This window comes from Wyeomyia smithii, chromosome 2, assembly GCF_029784165.1.
Source record: "Wyeomyia smithii strain HCP4-BCI-WySm-NY-G18 chromosome 2, ASM2978416v1, whole genome shotgun sequence".
NCBI lineage: Eukaryota > Metazoa > Arthropoda > Insecta > Diptera > Culicidae > Wyeomyia > Wyeomyia smithii.
In genome coordinates, this window is record NC_073695.1 from 218,135,515 (window position 1) to 218,156,933 (window position 21,419).

General features: G+C 41.0%; 2 protein-coding genes across 4 annotated transcripts in view; one reads left to right on the forward strand and one right to left on the reverse strand.

Annotated features, from left to right (window-relative positions):
• Window positions 1–21,419, reverse strand: part of LOC129721556 (arylalkylamine N-acetyltransferase 1-like) — a 164,237-nt gene that overhangs the window by 111,059 nt on the left and 31,759 nt on the right. The gene's annotated exons all lie outside the window — the stretch shown is intronic.
• The window catches only part of LOC129721553 (uncharacterized), a 196,948-nt gene that overhangs the window by 75,964 nt on the left and 99,565 nt on the right, over window positions 1–21,419 (forward strand). For all 3 annotated transcript variants that reach the window (XM_055674254.1, XM_055674256.1, XM_055674255.1), the window contains one exon: window positions 21,141–21,245. In XM_055674254.1, coding sequence (XP_055530229.1) covers window positions 21,141–21,245 — 105 coding nt within the window. The remainder of the gene's footprint in view (window positions 1–21,140; window positions 21,246–21,419) is intronic.

The window sequence follows — 21,419 nt, forward strand, 5'->3', positions numbered from 1 at the left end:
CGTTTTCGTACCATGATTTTGGGCTGGCACCTGCGCCGAGCTCCCTTAGTAATGTCGTGTGATAACGGCTTGAAACGGCGAGATTACAACCGGTGCAGGGGTCTCCGTCCCGTAAAACCTGGCAGGCCTTCCAGTACGTTCCGAGTCCATTGCCGGGTGGGAACCCGGCAGGAGTAGGATCAGATGTCTTTTCCTGACTTGCGCCGGTCGGGGGTGTCATAGTTGCCCATAAGGCGCTATGGCAGCCGCCCCTAGCCATGGCCTCACTGCTCCGGCATAGACTACCTTGGGACCATTTAGGCGACTACTCCATTATGGATAAGGATAGCGGCTGGTAGGGGGACCCAATAAACAAAAATGTTCAACTCAAAAACAAAAGAGACGGGTGCGGAGGGGTTACCAAATCCCTTCGCACGAGGTGGCATCCAGCGGTCTCCGCAGAAGAAGGCGGAGACGGATGCGGCGAAGTCTGGAGGTGGAAAAACGGCGAATCCGTCGGTGTCCACACCAGACATCTCGGTAGACGGTCCCTTGCTAGTCAAGGCCGTCGAAAGGTGTATGAACACGCGGCCAAGAGTGGCGGCGCTGTCTGAGCAACTCGATGCCATAATCGAGTTCTTGGCGAACAGGCGAAACATCGCTGGCGACCTGAAGCAGAGCCTCCTCCTGCTTCGGAGCACCACTGATGAAGCCAGAAAGGAGCACGAAGAACTCGTAGCTCGGGTGAAGGCGGCCGAGAAAGCGGCCAGGACCGGGAGGGCGACTGCGTCTAAAGAGGTGCAGACAGACGCCCCCTCGTTCGCGTCGGTCTGCTCCACGGGGCAGGTCGCTAAGCGAACGAGGCAGTCCCCGGGGGAAACGGCCCCCGGGAACACCAAGAAACGATTGGTCGTGCTACTCCCACGGGAACACACGCCAACCGGTTCAAGGTCCACCGCGGAAAAGGCACAGGTGGAGGCTACGGGCAACCCTTGGACTACCGTAGAGGGTAGGAAGCGTCGGGAAGGTGCGACGCGACATGATGGCGGAGCGGCCAGAGGACCAAAAAAGGTCAAAAAGGCGCGGAGTAGGGGTGATGCCCTCATACTCAAGACGGATGGGTCGAAGTACTCAGAAGTCTTGAAGAAGATAAGGGGGGAAACCCAGCTCAAGGACCTGGGGGCGGATGTGCGGAGTATCCGCCGATCTCGCACTGGCGAGATGATACTTGAGCTCCGGAAGGACGCCAAGAACAAGGGGGCTACCTACAAAACGGTAGCTGAAAAGGTCCTAGGGAAGGAGGTGCAAGTGCGGGCACTCACCTCAGAAGTGACTCTCCAGCTTAAAAACCTGGACGAAATCACTGAGGTGTGCGACATTGCACAAGCCCTAAAAGCGAAGTGCGGGGTGGAGGTGGCTAAGGAGTCAATCCGCCTCCGCAAAGGTCCGGCGGGGACCCAGATAGCTACCTTCCGACTACCGTCGGCGGACGCTAACCTGGCCCTGAAAGAGGGCAAGTTGAAGGTCGGCTGGTCTGTATGTCCTCTGGGCATACTACAGCAACCAGACATTTGCTTCCGGTGCTTTGAGGGCGGACATAAGTCCTGGACCTGCAAGGGGCCCGATAGGAGCCAGCTGTGCAGGCCATAAAGCAAAGGACTGTGTGGAGTCTCCCAAGTGCATGGTATGTTCCGGGAAACGGGACGCCAAACACTTTATGGGAGGCCCCAGGTGCCCAGCCGGTAAGCCGGCTGCGAAACCACGGGCGTAAGGGTGACGCAACTGAACCTGAACCATTGCTTCGCGGCTCAGCAGCTGCTACACCAAGCAGCCACTGAGTCGTTGTCGGACATGGCCGTCATATCGGATCCCTACCGCATCCCTCCCGGAAACGGTAACTGGGTTGCGGATGAGTCCAGTTTGGCGGCCATATGTACGACGAGCAAGTTCCCGGTTCAGGAGGTTGTCTCAACCTCAGAAGAAGGGTACGTAGTTGCTAAGGTAAACGGAGTGTTCTACTGCAGTTGCTATGCTCCGCCACGTTGGTCTACCGAAAGGTTCACCCAGATGGTCGACCTCCTATCCATGGAGCTAACGGGCCTAACGCCGTTGGTGGTGGCGGGCGACTTCAACGCTTGGGCTGTTGAGTGGGGAAGTCGCTTCACGAACCAGAGGGGCCAGATCCTGTTGGGGGCTTTTGCAAAGCTCAACCTAGATCTGGCAAACGTTGGGAACAAAAGTACATTTAGCAGAAATGGTGCGGAGTCGATCATCGACGTGACGTTCTCCAGCCCAGGACTGATCAAGAACTGGAGGGTAGACGATGGCTACACTAATAGCGACCACCAGGCGGTCTGTTATAGTGTAGACAACAACGAGAGGCGGCAAGCGACGGGTAGAGCCAACACTCCGACCGTTCGCGGGTGGAAGACATCGCACTTTGATGCCGAGGTATTCGAAGAGGCAATGAGAAGGGAGCGCGAGGGGGGCAGTTGGATCCGCCCGACTGCTGACCAACTAGTTGCTATGCTATCGCGGGCGTGCGACGCCACATGCCTAGAACTCGCCAACCTAGGAATGGAAAGCCACCGGTTTACTGGTGGACGGATGCGATAGCCGACCCTCGCAGTGCGTGCCTCCGTGCAAGACGGAGGATGCAGCGTGCGCGAAACGAAGAAGAGAGGACAGAGCGCCGCGCAGCATTCAGTTCGGCAAGATCGATGCTAAAGAGTGCGATAAAGGCCAGCAAGAGGGCCTGCTTCGATAGGCTATGTGCGAGTGCCAATACAAATCCGTGGGGTGACGCCTACAGGATCGTAATGGCCAAGACTAAAGGCGCGCTGGCGCCTGCAGAGCGATCACCAGCGATGCTGGAGCGTATCATCGAGGGACTCTTTCCACGCCACGAGCCAAGTCCTTGGCCTCCGGCAGTCGAGTCTCACGTCCGACGTTCCAGTATCTCAGACATAGACCAGAGATGGTCGGCCAACCTGCCGAGCATCCAATCCGTGAGCGACGACAGCCGTGTCGAGGCAGGGGAGGAGGCAAGGGTTACGAATGAGGAACTCATCGTGATCGCCAAATCCCTAAAGGTGAGCAAGGCACCGGGACCGGATGGTATCCCTAACCTGGCGATCAGGCTGGCGATAAAAACGGCCCCCGGGCTGTTCAGGGCAGTCATGCAGAGGTGCCTGGATGACTGTCTCTTTCCGGACAGGTGGAAGCGGCAGAGACTGGTCTTATTGCCGAAGGCTGGGAAACCGCCAGGGGACCCATCGGCATATAGGCCTATCTGCCTGCTGGACACCGCGGGCAAGGTGCTTGAGAGGATCATCCTCAACAGACTGGTGAGGTACACGGAGGGTGTACACGGTCTGGCAAGTAACCAGTTCGGCTTCCGGAAGGGCAGGTCCACGCTGGACGCAATCTCTTCCGTCATCAAGACGGCGGAGGTAGCAATCCAGCGCAAGAGAAGGGGAATACGCTACTGCGCAATCGTCACGCTCGACGTGAAGAATGCGTTCAATAGTGCCAGTTGGGACTCCATAGCACTCGCGCTCAGGAGCATCCATGTACCGGTGTCGCTGTACAAGATTCTGGAAAATTATTTCCAGAATCGAGTACTTGTTTACGACACGGAGGAGGGTCAGAAGTGCGTCCCAATTACCGCAGGAGTTCCGCAAGGTTCTATCCTGGGCCCGGTGTTGTGGAATGTCATGTATGACGGAGTGTTGAAACTCAAGTTCCCTGTAGGGGTTGTGATCGTCGGCTTTGCAGACGACATAACGCTGGAGGTTTACGGCGAGTCTATCGAGGAGGTCGAGTTGACGGCCGCGCACTGTATACGCAAGGTCGAGGACTGGATGCGCTCCAGGAAACTGGAGCTCGCGCATCATAAGACGGAGGTCACGGTTGTGAACAACCGTAAATCGGAGCAACAGGCGGTGGTCAGAGTCGGAGACTGCACCATCACCTCGAAGCGATCCCTGAAGCTCTTGGGGGTTATGGTGGACGACAAGCTCACGTTCGGGAGTCACGTCGACTATGCCTGTAAGAGGGCCTCATCGGCTATTGCAGCACTATCTCGTATGATGTCCAATAGCTCAGCGGTTTATGGCAGCAAGCGAAGACTTCTTGCCAGCGTGGTTTCGTCCATACTTAGGTATGGTGGGCCAGTGTGGTCCAGAGCGCTAGGTACTAACAGTTACCGTGGTAAACTGGAAAGTACCTACAGGCTCATGTGCCTGAGAGTTGCGAGTGCGTATCGTACGGTGTCATACGACGCAATCTGTGTCTTGTCCGGCATGATGCCTATCAGCATCGCCATCAAGGAGGACAGAGAGTGTTTCGACCAACGTGACACAAGGGGCATACGAGGTACCAGAAGGTCATTCTCGATGCTCCGCTGGCAGCGGGAATGGTCCAACTCCACAAAGGGCAGATGGACGCACCGACTCATACCGGAGATATCCGGCTGGGTCGGGAGACGACATGGTAAAGTGAACTTCCACCTGACACAAATCCTGTCAGGCCATGGTTGTTTCAGGCAATATCTGCACAGGTTCGGACACGCGGTGTCCCCCATGTGTCCCGAGTGCGTGGAGGAGGAGGAGACTGCTGAGCATGTCTTCTTCGTATGCCCCCGTTTCGCAAGAGCGAGGAGCAACATGATGGCTGTGAGCGGGCCTGGCACTACTCCGGACAATCTAGTCCGGAGGATGTGCGACGACCCGGACATCTGGAACGCGGTCTGTGCGGCCGCCTCTCAGATTGTTCTGGAGCTGCAACGTGTGTGGCGGGTCAACCACCAACACGCCAGTGGTAGCTAATTACCAGTCTCCAGGTAGTTAGCTAGGAGGTTATAAGAGTAAAGAGGGTGCATCACGCACAAAAGCCACTCCCCGACGTAATACTTAACCGTCGTTCCGGGAAGACCAGGGCTGGAGACTGGAGGGGTTTTAGTGGGTCGGGACAGGGATCAGTAGGTGTCTGGGCGAGTGTAACTACCCCAGCATCTCTCCCCTAGTCTCATCCCCACACCCTGAGTTCTCTTCTCAGGTGTCTGTTTGCAGATTTCCCCGCCACCTTTAAAAAAAAAAAAAAAAAAAAAAAAGATATTTTTTCTAGCAATGTTGAGAAGAGTAGGATTGACCATTTTTAAAATAAAACTGCATTTTATTCGTCATGTTACCTCTTTACCATATATTGTGACAATGCGTTTTTAAGTACTCCTAGTGTAGAATAATACCACAATTTTTTAGAAAAATTCATCAAGTCCAGCAGGAGTTATTGCACTTTTTATTAATAGGACGTTTTTCAAGGGCCGTTTTACCCCACCTAGCCTCAATGAAAAAAATTGAAATTTTGTAAAACTTCCTTCCAAACGTTGGAAATTTCAGCTCAATTGGAGAACATCAAAACAACATGCGGTTGCGCCTCTCGTGAACTGGCTCTTAAGCATCAAAATACTGCAGGGTATACAGCCCCAGGGTTGTTTGAAATGGTGACGTGGGACTGAACACTGTAATAAAAGGTTTTTTAATTACAAAGGTTAAAAAGTTTGCAGACAAAATCAATTCGTTTGCTCAGTGACTGCCGTATTTTCATTCTCACCCTCCCCTGATTTTTTTTAATATATTTAACAACACTCGAAATAACTTTGTTTACACTTGGTGCTATTGTGCCTGTAATAGTTTTTTTTTGTGCGAAAAAAAACATTTATTTGACAAGGCACAAGCGTATCGTTGTTGTTGAAGAAGCACCAAAAAATTCTCGTAATGTGTCTAAATCAGAGTTAGTATCATTGTAGTTTTTTTCTCGATTACAAACGAATAAAAATCTTGTACAGCTGCAATGATAGACGACGAGAAACCAGCGGCGTTCTGCTTCATATATACTATACGGTTGTCTTTACCATCATGTTTTCTTCCTGACATCAGTTTTTATTACGCTCTAACAGCAGGTTTAGAAATTGTTCAAGAAAAAGGGTTGTTTCAAACTTTTCGAAAGATTTGTACCTTCAAGACATCAAATTAGTTCAAGTTCATGAAAGCAAACATAAATTGACCTATTGGGACGGGGAAACTCTGTCAATTTTTTTTTCGATATTGATACAGAGATTATCACTGCGAATGGCTGGTGTCTGTTAAGGTCGTCTGTGCTAGGAATGCTCGCATGTGATTGGTTCATTTTTGCGTTAATTTGTCCTTGATACTTTTTATCTTTTTTTACCGCTGAGCAATAAAACAATAATGAAAACTACCATATTACAAAAATGTTCAACATTTTATCTATCCAACAACTTATTGGTGATTGTTATCCATCATGTGGTTATGCTGTTAATGCCGTTTGAAATCTGACGTTACATTTCCCAGTTTCATTTCCGATTTTTACAGAATGCATCCCAGTATAGAGAAGAAAGACGTAGTCTCACGTCTAAACCACCTTTTGAAGTCATGGAACGTATGGTTTCAGCTATTCTGAGCTTTCTAGAATGGAATTTGCAAAAAGTAGGGTTTACCATACAAATTTAAAGCGCAATACACCCAGCACACACTGTTTCCAAAGCTGCGAAAACGTGATCAAAATTATTTTGACATAAAACCATTGATTTTAGAGCCGTAACGTCTTCAGCAAAGTTGTTCCATTAATTATTCTCCATGTTAAAGAAGTTACAGTTCCATGATTAATCCACTCAACAGTGAGAAACGAGTTTTACTTTTCTCATTTTGGAATATAAACATCCACTTTGTTCCGCAAATTTGTAGCAAATTTTAAAAGAAACAACTATGTTGAAGACATCATACTTCTTTTTATTAATTTTAATGGACTTTTGTGAAGTTTTCTATTGATTGCTATTAAAAATCTCTTTTTGCTATTCAACTTTTTATAGTGGTTTTTTACAATTTTCGAATGTTCTACAAATTTGTGTGCTACAATAAAATAAACAATATTTCCGAAGATAGTTAATTTTTATGTCACATATATTTTTGGTTGTAGACGATTTTCACTAGAATAATGCGCTAATTTACACTAATTACTCTTAACTCAAAAATTAATGATTTTGGAGTAATAGTGTCTTCGGTAAAGTTGTTCTATCAATTATTTTCCATTTTGTATAAGTTGGAATTTTGTGATTAATCTACCTTAAAGTGAGAAATGAGTTTTATTTTTCTCATTTTTGCATATAAAAATCCACTTTGCTGAGTAAAGTTCTAGCACATTTCGTAAGAAAAAACTTTGTCGAAGACACTATACTTGTATCTGGTCATTGGAATCAACTATTGTGAAGTTTTCTCTAGAATGCCCCTTAAAAACATTTTTTTTATATAACTTTTTATAGTGATTTTCTAAAATTTTTCAATAATCTACAATGTTGTTAACTACAATAAAACACAAGTTCACCGAAGAAAGTTTATTTTTATTTCTCAAGTTTATTTACTTATTAATGATTTTTATTAAAATAATGCACTTTTTTATTTACAAATATCTGCACAGAAAACAGCGAGAGACAAAAACCTATATCTGGACTAAATAAAGTTTTACTTATACTTTAATATAGAAATGGTTTAATCTGCAGAAATTTGCTGATTTCAAAGGTATCTGTTAGTGAATTAGTGCATTGTTTCAATAAAAATCGTCAATATCCGATGAAATATGAGAGATAAAAATAAACTTTCTCATGTGAAATTGTGTGTTTTGTGATAGTAAACAACAAAATTGTAGAAAATCACCACTAAAAGTTGTATTAAACACAAAAGTCCATTTAAAAAAGTCAGATAGAAGTATGGTACCTTTGAGAAAATTGTTTCTTATAAAATGTGCAACAACCGAGCAAAGTGAATTTTTGTATGCAAAATTGAAAAAAATAAAATTCGCTTCTCACTGTTAAGTGGAAAAATCACAAAATTGCAACTTCTATAAAATGGAGAATAATTAATGGATCAACTTTCCTGGAGGCACTATGGCTCTAAATTATAGTTTTTTGGGTCAAAATAATTTCGATCACGTTTTTGCAGCTTTGAAAACAGTGTGCAGCGGATACAAAACTAAATAGAGCAAAAAAAACTTGATTCGGGTTTTGTGCTATCAAGTTTCATTTTTCCCATATAACGATGCCTAACTCTATTACTTATATGATCCCCATGAAAAGGAGTATCAAATAAGAGGTCATGTATTAGAACATATTTGTTGAAAATAGGGTTATAGTAACTATAGTACCTATGTAAAGCAAGTTTTTCTGAATTTTTCTCATTTTCAGCAATATTCAAAACGAAAAGTTCTGAGATGTAAAGTATTGACTAGTACTAAACCAAAAATCAGCTGCTACTAGTTGCGGCTTACCGAGTTATTCGAGTTCTAGCAGCGATTGTTTTTATGTCAATTCATGTTGAAAATCGATAACCGGCAGTGTTTTTACTACAATAAGCTTTGATAAATGCCGGTGTAAGCAACACGATCATAATTGTGTTCGTGGGTCTTTCAGACCTTACGTCCAGTAGTATGAAGACCCCACGGAAATAACTTCAGTACTAGCAAACAGTTTGTATCTGGATGAAAGGTATATCTCGTTAACGGTCAATTCTACAATTTAAATGTTTTCGACAACTTTATGTCAATTTATGATATAAATATCTCTCTCGAAGAAACGAATTCGCTATCACCATATATTTTGAAGATTCAGGGGATAGTCAAAATAAGTAGGATAGGCAAAATTTTGATGTAATTTGAAATACTGTAGCATTGCCAAATGTTATTCGATTTTAAAAATTCGAACACCATTGAACTGAGAAATTTTTAAAGTTTTATTTTCTGACCTCAGATCTGGCCTAGGTCACCCGATGTAGGAAATATTCCTGAGTTCCGGTAGGCATTTAAACCTGCTAATTTTTGATGGATTTGGTAATGGGTTACCTGATAAAATATCTTCTTGGCATCATTGGCGTAGATGACAAAATCATTTCTGAAGCGAATGGTTCATCAAAATTCGGAATCGGCCAAGAACTCATCGAAAAAAGGCTATTGTTCATCCGGAAGTCCTCAGAAGAACCTGTAGTAGGGGACATTTACATTTTTGCATCAAATATAGCGTGTGACACCTCAATCTTCAGGATTTTTTCATCAGGAATCATTCAAAAGACATATTTTTGAATATGGGCTTAATTGGCCACTTCCGGAATTACCTGGATGCCTCGAAGGAACTTGTAGTGGGAGAATTTACATTTATGCATCAAAATATAGTATGCGACGCCTCTATCTTCAGAATTTCTCATCAGGAATCATTCAAAAGACATATTTCGGCATACAGACTGCGTTGGCCACTACCGGAACAGTCTAAATGCCCCGGAGGGACCCGGAAAGGGGAGTTTTACATTTCTACATCAAATATATCGTGTAACATCTTCAAGATTTTTTATCGGGAATCTTCCAAAAGACATATTTTTGAGTATAGACTGCGTGGGCCACAACCGGAACGATCCGAATGACCAGTAGGAACCCGGAGTGGGGACATTTACATTTCTGCATCAAATATAGCATCTATCTTCATGATTTGTTATCGGGCATTTTCAAAAAAAATATTACTGAATATAGGCTGCATTGGCCACTTTCGGAACAACCTAGATGAACTCGTAGTGGGAGAATTTACATTTCTGCATCAAATTCATTTTATTCAAAAATGCAAATGCCCGCACTCCCAGTTCCTACAAGGCATCCGGATCGCTCCGGCAGTGACCAATGCAGCCTGTATTCAGTAATTTTTTTGAAGATGCCCGATAAAAAATCATGAAGATAGATGCTATATTTGATGCAGACATGTAAATGTCTCCACTACGGGTCCCTACTGGTCATCCGGATCATTCCGGTTGTGGCCAACGCAGTCTGTACTCAAAAATATGTCTTTTGGATGATTCCTGATGAGAAATCCTGAAGATAGAGGCGTCGCACGCTATATTTTGATGCAGAAATGTAAATTCTCCCACTACGGGTCCCTTCGGGGCATCCAGGTGATTCCGGGTGTGGCCAATACAGGCTATGTTCAAAAATATGTCTTTTGAAAGATTCGGGAAAAAAAATGAAATATTTGATGCAAAAATGTAAATGTCCCCCTTCCGGGTCCCTTCGGGGCATTTAGATTGTTCCGGAAGTGGCCAATGAAGCCTATATTCAAAAATGTGTCTTTTGAAAGATTCCTGATGAAAAATCCAGAAGATAGAGGAGTCACACGCTATATTTGATGCAAAAATGGGAATGTCTCCTACTACAGGTTCCCCTAAGAACTTCCAGATGAAAAATAGCCATTTCTCGATAAGTTCTTGGCCGATTCCGAATTTTGATGAACCATTCGCTTTAAAAATGATTTTGTCATCGATGCCAATGATGCAAATAAGCATTTTTATCAGTTAACCCGTTACCAAATCTGTCCAAAAATTAGCAGGTTTGACATGCCTACCGGAACTCAGGAATATTTCCTGTATCCGGTGACCTAGGCCAGATTTGTGGTCAGAAAATGAATCTTTAATATATAGATCTGACCTAGTGAAGTTGCATAAAGAACCACCGTAATTTAGGATCAATTTACCATCCCCAATGGTCGCTGGCTACGTTCTCACGGTCGGCTGAGGCTGAAAGATAGAATGTGTTTCAATCGTTGTTGCCAGAAACCGAGTTCTCCTCTGCATCTCTGGCAACTGTTACGGAAAGGACGGTGTATATTTGTCACCGTTATAAGTGACGGATTTTTATATTTTGCCATTCCTTCTAAGCTTAACTCTAGTGCTCTTCTTCACCATGTATTCATTCCACTGTGTGTCGGGTTTGACTTTTTTTAGTGTGAGGGAATGGTCAAGTGGGGGATGCGAGAAAGCCTGAGAACAAACCCATCCGTTAAAGTCGCTCCGACACCGAATGGTCTGATGCTATTAATTTGAACTCATGGCCATTGGCTTGTCAAAGCGGATAACCTGGAGCTTCTCCTGGTAATTGACCATTTTTGACTGTTTTCCAGTATCCAGAAGTAGCCATCAGCTAATTCATAATAGTATCTGTGGACGGATTTCTCAATTCGCCGCAGTTCAGGTACGTTCGGGAAATTGAAATGCTTCGGTACGAAACTGACTTTCTTAGACTCGTACCACTTCAGAACATCTTTCGAGTGATGATACGAGGCTAAATCCGGCCAGAAAGTTGTTGGACCAGTGTGTGACCTCAAAAGTTGAAGTAATCGCTTTTGGAGGCATTCCTTCAAGTATACCTGCTCATTGACCGTCCCGGTGGTCACGAATGGGGTGCTCCGCTTTCCACACGACCAAATTGCCAAACTTTACTCTTACAAAATGGGCTGAAACTTTACTCAGCAAATTTTTTATATGCAAAAATGAGAAAAATAAAACTCATTTCTCATTTTTAGGTAGAATAATCACAAAATCCTAACTTCTACAAAATGGAGAATAATTAAGTGAACAACTTTACTGAAGACACTACGACTCCAAAATCATTATCTTTTGAGTTAAGAGTAATTTCATTATTCTAGGTAAAATCGTCAACAACCAAAAATATATGTGAGATAAAAATAAACTTTCTTCAGAGATATTGTTTGTTTTGTTGTAGCAAACAATTTTGTAGAACATTCAAAAACTGTAGAAAATCACTATTAAAAGTTAAATATCAAAAAAAAGATTTCTAGTAGTAATCAGGGATGTCATGTAGAAAACCTCATGTAGTTTTTGACGAGTTTTCTACGTATAATACCTAACCAAAAACGAGTATTCTACGAGTATTCTACGAAAACCTGCAAAGAGATTTTTGTGGTGAATTACATGCAGAAATCCTTGCTTTTAATCTCCATCGATTGACATTGTTTTTGATGTGTTTCATAAGTTTTCGGATTAGAAATACCTCCCGTTTGCGAAATATTCGAGGGCTTTCTAGCCATTACAAACAACAAACCCAGGTATGTTTAATTTTAACTTCGAAACTTTATATAATTTTGTAAATTAAATTGAGAAGCAATTCGGAACCCAAAAATTGAGTAATTACTTAACGCAAAACTGAGTAATACTGTACCCAAAAAGTAAGTAACAATGACTCAGTTTTTAAAACGCCTTGTTTCTCAATTATGTGAATTTACGGAGTTACTCAGTTTATGAGTTGTTCCACTTTTTACGAAAATGCGTCAAACCTTACTCATTTTACAGTTATTTTTCCCGAGCGTGTAAAGAATTGTTCCTGCAACCGCTTAAAGTTGCATGGAATTTTTGGTGGGCTTTTTTCATATATGCCAGGAAAACCATGCACCGTTGAGATGTTGGGTTCGCTCTAAATATTGTGCATTTAACCAAAAATTATCAAAACGTCGCTGATAAACTGCCTGTCAGGCTCACTTCCGACGTTTATTTTTGGTGTTCTCCCAATACTGCAACCATCTCAGCCGCCACTGCGCTGTCAGTCCAGTTTACAAAAACAAATACATTGAAATCATTCCCGCAGTCCATGTTGTTTGAACACGCAGTTGTTCGATGTGTTTGTAAAATCAAAAATAAGTTCGGAAGTCGGAAGTCTTCCAACTCCAATTTAGTGCTGGCGCCACAGTATATGAGATTTGACAGCGATAGCATAGTTCTGTAGAAATCAGGCTTTAGATGCGCCTTTGCTGTTACACTTATTTTGTATGTGACGTATATCATGCGATTTTGCTTTCATTAGTATTTTTGGATGACAACAAATATGTTGTTGAACCGTGAACTACGATTTAAATTATTGAGTAAAAACTTTGTTTACTTTTTTGAGTTTCTTTATCATTGCTTGTTTCGCCATAATCACAAAGTAGTCCGGAAAAACACTTTCTTGTTTCTTCGTATTTCTTTTTTTTATTATATTAATGCTCCCGTTACTTAAATACACCTAATCAGCGCAGCGAATGGCATTTTATGACTCCTACTGTAAATTTTCGAGTGTTTGAGAGTTTTCTACTTGCAAGAGGTTTTCTACCGTAAAAAACGTAGAATACAGTTTTCTACGTAGATTACTTTCGAGTCCCGAAAAATCGAGTAGAATACCATCCCTGGTAGTCATCAATAAAAAACTCCACAAAAGTCCATTTACATAGATAGATAGAAGTATGTGAAGTAAGTGAATTTTTATATTACAACATGAGAAAAGTAAAATTTGTTTCTCACTGTTGAGCGGATTAATTGTGGAATTGCATCTTCTTTAACATGGAGAATTATCATGGAACAACTTTGCTCAAGACGTTACGGCTCTGAAAGCAATGTTTTTGAGTCAAAATAATAATGATCAAGTTTTTGCAGCTTGGGAAACAGTATGCACCGTACTCTGCCGTTCATTGCGATTCGGCGTCCCCAGAGCTTTGATTGTATGAATCCTTCACGTTTTTTCGCATTTTGAACGACGGTTCTACTCAAATAAAGTTTTTAGCCACATCTCTAACTGGACTGTTCGAATTCCTCTAAAATGCTTGAACCACCCGCTTGTGATCCTTTACACTATATGGAGATCCATTTTGGCCATTTTTTCTTTCCGATCGATGGTCAAACGCTTGTACCGATTTGAAACTCGAATTACCGTAGATTGAAGCTCTACCAGTTTCCTGCTAATTGCACGATGAGAAAGATTCGGATTTTCTAGGTATGTGCGCAAAATTTCTTTACGCCTCTTCTGTTCTTCCGACTCCATCTTCGCAACAATTGCACTAGCAGCTGAGTGCAGCTTACACAGTGTCAACAACACACAAGCCTGACGATAATAGAACAGATACCCAGAATGTTAAAACACAAAATTGCGCATTTTCATTTGTAACTTTTTATAACTTGTAGGTAGTCAATTCTGAGAACGAGAAAGCAAACTTTTTCCAGCAAAAGTGTTCTAAGGATATCGCAGTAGACATTTGGTGTAGGGGAACTGTGTACAAAATACCCAGCCGAGGCAAAACGTACCACTTCGATAGTAGGTACACGAATACTTTTTAAAGCAATTTATAAGCCAATTACTTCTATTAAACTTATCAACACGTGTGGATCATATTATCTTCCTATATTGCATGAATCCTGCGGAAATTGAAAAATACATTTGGAAATATATTTGAGGCCTATTTCTTGCATTTTATTCAACTCGTTTCGTGAGACATTACGCCTTATGACAATACTACGTACCTGTAAAGTTATTTTGTATGGACAAAGGTAGTCAGCAGCCAACGTATAATTACTTGATAAAATTATTATTTAAATTGTTTGAACGATTTTGAAAAAAATATTCGAGGCTGGTCAAAACGCTTGCAGTGCTACTAATATCATCCCAATTTTTGTTATCGTACACCTTACAACGTTTTCTAGTTTTATTGAATTTTTTGTCCAGTTTACGTCGAATCTACGCGGAAACATTTTTTTGAATTATTCTAAACGTGGGCATATTGCCCTTAGTTCCCCTACACATGTTCGTGATGTCTGTGTTCGATAGATACTAACGCTAAATGTTTTACAGATTTGGTTGGGTTTTAGCAAATATCCTAAATACCAATATAGTTCACTTACGTGAAATTATGAAGACAAATTGAAAATGACAGAAGCGTTAGTCACCTTTTCGACCGCTAGGTGCGCCACTTCTGATTTTGTTCTACACGACATGCGAAAAAGAGTAACTTTTGACAATAATATTACCCTAATGGGTACACTGAAAAAAATACACATATTATTGTGAAGTAAACTAGGCCGAATATTTTATAATAATAAAGTTCGCCTATGTATGAGGCAATCCATGGATGGTGTTCCACGGTTTGTACGTTTGTCGACCTTCGACAACATTTTGAGTTGTCAAATGGCGACTTCCGGTGACTGGAAAACTGCCGAAAATGACCAAATACCACATAATATGGGTGTTTTTTAACCAGAATGACGCTAAGAGGCCAGAAATTCTCCCCAAATGCCTATTTTAATTCCAAGATGGCGACTTCCGGTTCCTGAAAAACAGCGGCAAATGACCAACTATGGGTATTTCCGAGATTGTTTGGATGCACTGAAGCCACAAATCGACCTCAGACAACATTTTGAATTGTAAGATGGCGACTTCCAGTGACTGGAAAAGAGACGAAAATGATCAAATACCACCTAATATGGATGTTTCTTTAACCAGAATGACGCTCAGAGGCCAGAAATCGTCTCTGAATACCATTTTGAAATCCAAGATGGCGACTTCCGGTTTCTGAAAAACAGCGAGATATGACCAAATACCACCCAATATGGTATTTCCGAAACCGTGATGATGCACTGAAACCACAAATCGACCTCAGACAACATTTTGAGTTGTAAAATGGCGACTTTTGGTGACTGAAAAATTGCCGAAAATGATCCAAAAACAACCAAATATAGGTGTTTCTTTAATCAGAATGATTCTTAAAGTGATAGAACATTCAAGTGTTACCTAAGCTAAAAGTTGCACAACAACCATACTATTGACAACCATTGTGCGGTTTCTCCTATCTTTTCCACGAGGTAATTGAAACATTAATTTAATTGTACACTTCGTGGCCTGATTATTGAGCTTGAGCTTGACGGCCGCACATTTCATAATTGCTTCCCGTGATGGATCTGAGCTAGTGAAGTTACACAGGGAACTGCCTATATAGCAACTTGGGATTAGTTTACCATTTACACGTCGTGGCCTGATTATTTGAAAATATTTCTTCTTCGTGCCTCGATAAGCTACATTTATTATATTATCAATATTCAACTCCCGGAATGGCGTCAGTTTTACATACAAACAATATACGCACGAAATCTGCAGCAAGTAATTTTTTTCACATGATTTAAGGTTTTTTCTGTGAAAGTATGAAATTGAGTCAACTAAATCTAAAACTGAGTAATTTCAGTTTCGTGTGTGAGAATGTCGGTCACAGAAATTCAACAACAATGCACAGTGGTACAGTAAGGCAGTGTAGGCGGACATGAGTTTTTCGATGCGATTTTGTGGTTTTAGAGTAAAATTTTTTTCTAAAAACTTGTTTCTTATATTTAGTCTATTTTTTATGTGCAAATGAAAATTAGGGTGGTCCTGAAATCGACTAAATAAAAAAAATAACTTTTCTATTTGCAGAAATAAATGTATACATTCATCGGCACAGTTGTAGATCAACTAATTTTAAGCAACTTTCGGTATTTCTTCACAATATTTATACAATATTTGTTCTTTCGAATGATACCAAAAAACATTATTTATGTTTTCCCTTAACGGAGACATCAATATTTTAAAAGGGCCTATTTTTAAAATAGAAATAGTGAAAACTCTTCATATGTACAATATATCGACAATGTTTTTTCGTCAAAATTGGCGTATTTTTGATTAAAGTTATCGAAGAAAATTTTGTTTTTAAATTTGAATTGAAAAAATAGAGTGAAAAGACTGTTTTTGGAAACCAAATTTAATGTCTACAAAAAAGTGTTTATACAAAGTTACTTAGAATTAGTTGATCTACAAGTTTGCCAAAGAATGTTTACAATTATTTATGCAAATAAAAACAAGTTAGTTTGTTTTTATTTTGTTGATTTTAGGATCACCCTAATTTTCATTTGCACATAAATAGAGGACTATGTAGAAGAAACAACTTTTTACAAAAACTATGGCTTTAAACCGCAAACCAAAATCGCAACGAAAAGTTCATGTCCGCCTGAAATGCCTTACTGTACAACTGTGCAATGAGTTTAGTTACCTTTTCCACCACAAGAGGGGGTGCTCCCTGTCTGTCTTCACGGAAATATATGGGAAATTATTTGGTGTTTTGGTATATTTGGTTTTAGCATCCTTAATCTCGCAGTCTGACGTGAGCTGACCAAAGCTGTCGATTTGCGTTTATCGCAATTAAACAATAAAACAAATTTGACCTGTAACAACCGAAATTCGACCATGAGTGTAAATAATAGTAGGTACTAATAAATTACGAAAACAAGATGGCATAACCACCATTTCTACTCACAATGACGTAAGTTCAACGTAATTCCCAGGTACTACACAGTCCATATATATTGAAGATATAGGATGCGTGCATTTCTGGAATATTAAAAATTGTAGTGAAGTTTACTAGAAAAATAGCATCATTAAATCTTTTTGACAAATCTTTGATTTTCTCCAACCTGTTTGAAATTATTGCCATTCGAAAAAACATCAATTACTCTCAACGTAAAAGCGTAACGTAATTATTGGAAGACGGTAACCTTTTGCGTTAATATTTTTCTACACAGACGAATCGACAAGTTAATGAAAGCAGACTTATAATTATAAAGTTAAAAATACTGTTGCTTTTGCAAATAAGAAGTTGAGTTTTCGCCAATGGCTTTCGACTACTTATCAGTTACTTAGAGTAGATAAAAAGCTTGACTGACCACACTCTTCAGGTCAATTATTTAAATAGTAAATTGGCTGGTAGATAGAGCTGGTATACCTCAAGGAAGTGTCTTAAGCCCAATCTTGTATAAAAGTTTTACTTCAGATCTTACTGATTTACCACTAGGATGTGACAAATCTCTGTTTTGTGGCGATTCGAGCTTTTCCGGGTTTTTTAAATTAATTCTTCTTGAGACATTTAAACCACATTGAAAGCGTTAACATCAATTTATCTTGAAAAATGAAGATTGAAGTTTCGTCCCGTTTCGGACATCATCCTAGCGGCCATTCGCAGCCATAAAAAACCTTTGATACTCTGATTAGCGCGTGTTCTTTGGACTGTCGTAGCGTGCTCACGAACCGCAGATACAATGTAGCTACAAAGTTGCCTGCACGGCGGCTTGGCCCATGTCCTGCTATCTTGTGCTTAGTCGTACGCGAAAATAAAGAACATGCGCCAGCAAACATCGGGGCATTCGAATCAGTTCGAAAGATGAACCGCCCCGTTCCGCAGAAAAGGCAAAAAAATGAAAATTTATTAGCACTTAGCTTACCAACCTCAGCCGAGCACTGATTGGACCGGATTAAGCGCGGTCGCGGGGCTCCCTTTACCGGTCTTCGGTTGCGCGAAACGAACAAGCAGAAGGGCTATATAATTCGAAGGTGGCACCGTGGACTTTGGCACGTGCAAAAATCGGAACAATTTATGAGGCACTTTCCGTGCAGCTTTCCGCATTCAGCTCGATCCGGCCACGGCGGGACATTTGTTTGGTGTACCTATAAATCAGCGATACTCGTGGTCAACTTTTCTACCCATTTCACTGCACGGGGCGGTATTTATTCGATTGATTTATAAGCTAATTTCGGCACGGGGCGGCGGTATAATTTAGTGTGTGTTCAGATTAATACCTGCATTAGTGAGGTTTTAATTATGTGCTTTAATGTGTTAGAATCGGTTTCATCCAGGTTCATAATAAATTTTCGGAAAGCTCAATTGTGGGAATTCATTAAATCGTCTATACAAGACAATAATTGAATATAGGAGAATTTAATTAACAATATAGGGTAACGGGGGTATTTTGGCCAACATGCATATTTTGGCCCACCCGGTAACATTTTACGCATTTTTTCTGATAAATTCAATGAATATTAGAAACCTATGCATGCAACATTGAATAACACATCTAAGAATCACACTACACTATTATTTTCGGCAAAAAACTGGCTCTGGTAGTGTTTTTTTGGAATTAGTTCATACATATTCAAAGTCATGGCTGAGTCAACCCAAAGTCAAGAGGAAGTGGTAATATATAAGTCAACGTCCGGAAGCTATTGTAACAAATATGTATGCTTTTAAAACATTTCGTTGTTGTAGTAGCATCAATAAAATATCAAAGAAACAGTTTGTATACTCTAACATTTTGGAAAAAGTTGAAAAAGTGGTTGAATGCATGGCCGAAATATGTTTGCCTCTTTCTGAAGCCAACATATTTTGGCCATGCCAAGTTTTACCATCTCTTCGATTACCGTTCGACCGTTGCACGTGAACAAATAAGCAGCTTGTGACAATTTACAGATAATTACTACGCAATTTATCACATTTAACGATATGAAATTGGATGAGAATGCCTGTTAAACCGCTATAAGCCAAATCATTTCATTTTTAGATGCCTAAAGTTTACAAAAATTCACAGCAGAAGGATTTTCTGCTCAAACCCACTATTTTTGCTCTAAAAATACCGATGATGATCTTAAATATAATTAGTCCGAACTATTTCCATACGTGTCTGTAGATATAAAGGTGGGCCAAATTAAAAATTTGGTGGACCAAAATATGTTTTTAGTACTTCGTAGAAATTTTGATATTTCTAGGATATTTTTCAATATATTGCATTGTTAAACGGTGTATATTAAAATAGACACTTTGCTTTTAACAATGGTATAATAGAGTAGGTATTTATGTTGTAAAGTTGTGTTTGTTTTTAATGAACTGTGAGAACACTTCCCAAAGCTGGCCAAAATACCCCCGTTACCCTAGTAGAAATGTATTCAGTTATTTTTTTTCCTTCATCTATAAATGTATTCAGTTGGTAATAGTTATTTGTTGTTGATTGAGGTTAACGCGGTTTAAGCTAAAAACTGACGTCAAAAGCTCGACGCGTTCTATCAAAGGCATACATGTTAATGTTCCATATAAATATCTCCACTCAGTTTGAATGTCCCTTTCACTTGCAGTGTTCATCGGGCAAGCAATACAAGCAATCTAGCTTTTCACTTCGTAGTCAGTTTTCGATTATTATGCTAACGTAGCCGGGCGTAAAAACAAGATCCCACTGCACTGAATGCAATGCATCCTGCCATCATCAGTAACCACAGAGTCCGGCGAAATGAACTTGGACTTGAATAGAGCACGTTATTGATGAACTCGGACAGTTTCCATCAATCGTTTCTATTTTTTCTTTTGAAGTAGAATACTTCTTTCAGGAAGTTCGGCTACATAGGGATGTGAAATGGAAATCTAAAACCGAAAAAAGTGAAAAATATGTCCAATTTCAAATGTTAATAAATCGGTTAGTATTCGATGGATTTCCTTCGTTCTTTCGGCAATAGATTGGAAAATCTTCTAAGATTCTTCCCAAAAGAAGATAATTGTAATTTTGTTATTCACACTATTGAACTATTGAAAATAGTCAAGCCTTGTCAAAACGTAATTTCGACCTCTGTTTAGTCGTTATATAATTGCTTCCCAAGCACGGTCGACAGAATCATATACCTTGCAATTTAAAACATGCTATTTGGCCTGTTTCAGCCGAAGCCGCTCATAATAGTTCTAGACAGCGACAACAGCAGTCGTCCTCCCTTAGCAGCAGCACCAGCAGTGTAGTGGATACCAGCGATAGCGGAAAGCGGCCACAGCTGTGGCGTAGCAATGGATAGCGCACTAGTTGCAGCGGATTCCAGCAACGATAGCAGCTGAGCCAGCTGATGCAGGGACAGTGGATACCGATGGCAGCGTATAGCGGCCACAACTGTGGCATGGCTATGGATAGCGCAATAGTTGCAGCGAATCTCAGCATCGATAGCAGGCTGATGCAGTGAGGCACTTTAAATTCATCTCAAAATTTAAAAATTGTCAAGTCCCAACCATGACAAGCAACTATTATTGAAAATGGTCAATTCTTGTTGAAGCGCGGAAGTCGATTGATCTGATTAGTCAACGTTTATTTACTAGAAAAAATGACTGACACGCAAGCAACCGGGTTATCTTTCTTGTAAAAGTATTCTACTTCAACCTTACGGTCGTGGCTTTGCACACAACTCTCCTGTTATTTTTCGCATTCTTCCTACAGTAGCGCGCGGTACTATAAGCTTTTTTCCTGCACATATTTAATTTACTCGCGCAGCTTTCAATATAAATCGTATTAAAACACAATGACGAACAACATGGAAAAACAGTTACCCCGAAAAATGCACGCACAACCAAGCGAATTGCAGAGCTGCGTTTGTCAATCACTCTAATATGTCTGACGTTCGTGTAAACACGCTGTATTTGAATACCGCTTCAGAAAAAAATGTTTTGATTGCTATGCGATTGTTTTTTTTTTATTTTTTGACCATTGCAACCAGGAAAAAAACCTACACACGAACAATAAACCATGTTCCACTATTTACGTAAACGATACGACTAAATATTTCCTGCTTGAGGCTGTGATTACTAGTTTTGTGACATTTTTTTTACTGTTTCTCCTTCTTTTTCTTTCGTTCATTACTAGGCCCACTACCAGGTTATAAGGTGGTCACCGCTGTTCCAGCCATGGTTTTGGACGACGAGCCACCCACGATCGCCACGCCGTTGACGGTGAAGGAAAGCAAAAATGGTAAGTGAAGGGACAATCTTTTTTTTACTTCCAATGCTAGACAATGAAAGCGGCTGTCTTTCTTAAACTTTTATATGTGACAAAAAATAGATTATGTTCGGTTGGATTGTACAATGCTCGAAACCAATCAACGAAGACATAAGATATTACATGCAGTGCAAAGCCTGTAGGCCC